Consider the following 3119-nt stretch of genomic DNA (forward strand, 5'->3'; position numbering starts at 1 on the left):
TTAAAAGAAAAGAAAACAAGATGAACTTGTAGAAAACGGAATAAAAGGCATTTAAGGAGGCGGCACAGCCTAGGGAACAAAAATTCACACAACATATTTCACGTACTTTGTGTGGCTTAGCAGTGCAGCGCTTAGGCCTCAGCTGGTACCTGGCTTCTAAAAACAAATCCAGGACACGAAAATGGTTTGTTGGAAGTTCCTGAGGACTGGGTGGCAGAGCACGAATTCACAGGCTCACATCTAACAAGTGCATTTTCTGAGGGACTCTGTCAAAGTCATTGGTGAGCTTGCTCAGAAACAAACATGGGATGAATAAATGGGCTTTTTGCTTTGGTCTTGATGTTTTGTATGAGTAAACTATAGAGGATTTAGCTCGAAACTGCCAAATTATAATGAGTGCACTGCAAGAGATAAAATCTGATTATTAACTGGTGTGAAAGGGTGGTGTGAAAGTGACTGCACACCTTCCAAAAACTGTGAGCGAGGTTTGGATGCCTCTTTGCTGTTGTCACACTTTTGGAAGTGTCGTGCATGAAAATTGGGCCCATTTTAAGCCTCTGAGGTTAGATACGTGAAAATGAAAGCACTCAAAATTCTATTAATTTGTCAAAGAACAGATTATAAAAGTTTCCTTTTTCAGTAACAGTTGACAAGTTTGCAAGTTATTTCATGTGTGGGATGGGCAGGGATCACAGAACTAAATTTAATGTGTCTTTTTAGAGTTATTTTTAAGCCAAAATGCTTTTACAATTAGATAAAGAAATCAGAGACAAATCTGTACCTTGTCACTGCTCTGTAGTTGTTAAGGGGGGTAGAAACACTGTTTATGGGAGTTTTGAAAGTGCATTAGCTAGTGAAATTATTTAAGAAGTGAAGCTTAGCCTATAATCAAAATGGTTTATTTTAGTAGAGGTTACATTGCACTGGAACTGACTATGGGAATACACAGGATTGCAATTTCAGGGGGTTCATGTGGAGGACGCTGTCTGCAGAAAGTGTCAGAGTTTCTTACCTAACCAAATAATCTGCTGTAACTGTTGTGATTAAGTTGGAAGGAATTTCTTCCCTGTTGGCCAACAATAATACTTGAAAAATCAATAAACAGCGTGGTAGAGCACACGAAACTCATCCTGCTTTGTGTGAGGGGAGCTTTCTGCCGGCTTCGGTGACTCAAGCCAGCAAGTATTTCGACTTATGATCTTTGCTCCAAAAGGTCAAATGTCTTTAACTTTGCTGATAAGTATCAACACTTCAGTCTGAATTCGAGGAAATCTGTCCACTGTCATCAAAAGCTAACTCAGGACCTCGTTGGGATAGGTTTTGACAAAGGCTGGGAAAGCTAAATCAGGATTTACCTGTAAGTAGCAATTGCATGTGTTAGCTAAGGCCATGGTTCCTTTCCCTTCTGTAGGGCAGAGCACTGCAGTAACCTGTCATTAAAGCATCCCAGAAGATAACAGAGCCCACCATTGGAGACCTAAAATTGCATCCTGTGAGGGAGTGTTCAGTGCACATCACTCCTGGCTTATGGATACTGCTGAGTTTACTACGTGTTTTCTCTTCCTTCTCCCATCACCAATTTCAGTGGGAAAATAGAGAGATGAAGGAACTGAGCTGGACAGCAGGATGTGGAGAAAATGGTAGAAAGGGGGGTGGGAATGAGCTAAGAGCAGAGAGAAGGGGAGGAGGTGCTGAGGAGGGGTGAGTGGGGGGACCTGCATGTTGGTGGAAGGAATGATTAAATACAAACGATGTCAGAGGCAGAGGAAGCAATCTGAGAGTGAAGATAGCCCTCCATGGCCTTGCTGGTGTCAGGAGCCCTGCTGTGCAGCATGTGGGTGGCTGTGTTTAGCTGTACTGAGAGCAGGACAGGCAGAGGGGGAGCTGGAGGCAGCAGGGAGAGGGATTTGGGAAGAGCAGTTTTAGTATGCTTAGACTACAGTGTGCCACTTCTCAAGGAGCTTTGTGTTTGCTATTTTTACATAAAATATTAGAGAAAGGTCAAGTGGGGTGGTGGGAAAAAGAAAAATCTCAGCAACAGAAGCAACAGATTTGATCTTAAAGGTAAAAGAAAGAGTTTGCTGTAAAGCAGTAGTTACTTCACAGTGCAGTACCTGGAGCAGTGCGTGACTGCACACTCAGCCAAGGGACAAGATAAAACTGTTCCTGCCAGCTCAGCTTTTTACCATGTTTCTCCCCAAAACCAGAGCTAACACAGCGTAGGTAATGGCCTAAACCTCTTTTTTCTAATTAAAAAAAGGTTACCATTTAGCAATTAAAACTTGATATACTTGTACCAAAAATGGGCTGTTTCCCCCCTTCCTCCCCCATCCCAGAGCCATTATATATGAGATCATCTAGTGTACTGAAAGGAGATTTCCAGCCTGTCCCACTGCATATGTTAGGGCAGTCATTTCTGACCTAGTTATAGACATAATAATGAAAGGCTGAGATTATGAATTGTTATGCCTAATTTGTAAAGGATTCTCTGCTTTTGTGTTTTGCAATTCCCATCAGGCTTGAGGATTAAGCCCTGCTGAATTGCATGCTAATACCAATGTGCTTTGAATATGTGTGGGTTTGTATCACATGTTTTCCTAATTCGCTATTTTTGTAAAGAACAGTTTCACTGGAAATATTTACTTTCCAGAGGATTGCTGGAAGCCCAACCAAAATCTCCTAGGGGAAGCGAAGCCGATGTACCCTCCATCTGCTCTGTGCTTACTGTAGCTCCCAAGGCCAGTGAGCTCCATTTCTGCTGTGGCAAAACATCAAAGTGTAACTCACCAAAGCATGCAGAAGGCTTTTGCTCTTTGGTAGTGAGAGATTCCAATTTGAAATCAGTGCCTGGGCTTGCTTCAGTCACAGTTCAGGATGGGAAAACCTTGGTGACACCCTTTATCCAAGCACTGTGGTGGTGCCAGCTCAGTCCTTACAGTAGTTTTCCTGGTGTTTGTGTGGCAGTGAAGGTGCCTGCAAAACACAGAGTGCCTGTGGGCTTGTTGTAGGTGTGCCCACGTTCCAGCACAGATGAGCTGCTTGTGGTGCCCCTCCTGAGGTGGGACTCCCTGTCGTTGCTGCAGGATGCTCCTGCTGCGCTGCCCGCTGCTGTTCCTGCT

At 43.6% G+C, this 3119-nt stretch overlaps 1 protein-coding gene across 2 annotated transcripts in view; it reads left to right on the forward strand.

Moving 5' to 3' along the window:
- NDNF (neuron derived neurotrophic factor) overlaps positions 1-3119 on the forward strand; it is a 22702-nt gene that overhangs the window by 15285 nt on the left and 4298 nt on the right. The window contains exon 2 of one of the 2 annotated variants that reach the window (XM_017736925.1): positions 3084-3117. In XM_017736925.1, coding sequence (XP_017592414.1) covers positions 3084-3117 — 34 coding nt within the window. Of the gene's footprint in view, positions 1-3083 lie in introns of both variants that reach the window. The other variant, XM_008635739.2, reaches the window with a different exon arrangement.

Source organism: Corvus brachyrhynchos, unplaced genomic scaffold (assembly GCF_000691975.1).
Source record: "Corvus brachyrhynchos isolate BGI_N302 unplaced genomic scaffold, ASM69197v1 scaffold105, whole genome shotgun sequence".
In the NCBI taxonomy this organism is placed as follows: Eukaryota; Metazoa; Chordata; class Aves; order Passeriformes; family Corvidae; genus Corvus; species Corvus brachyrhynchos.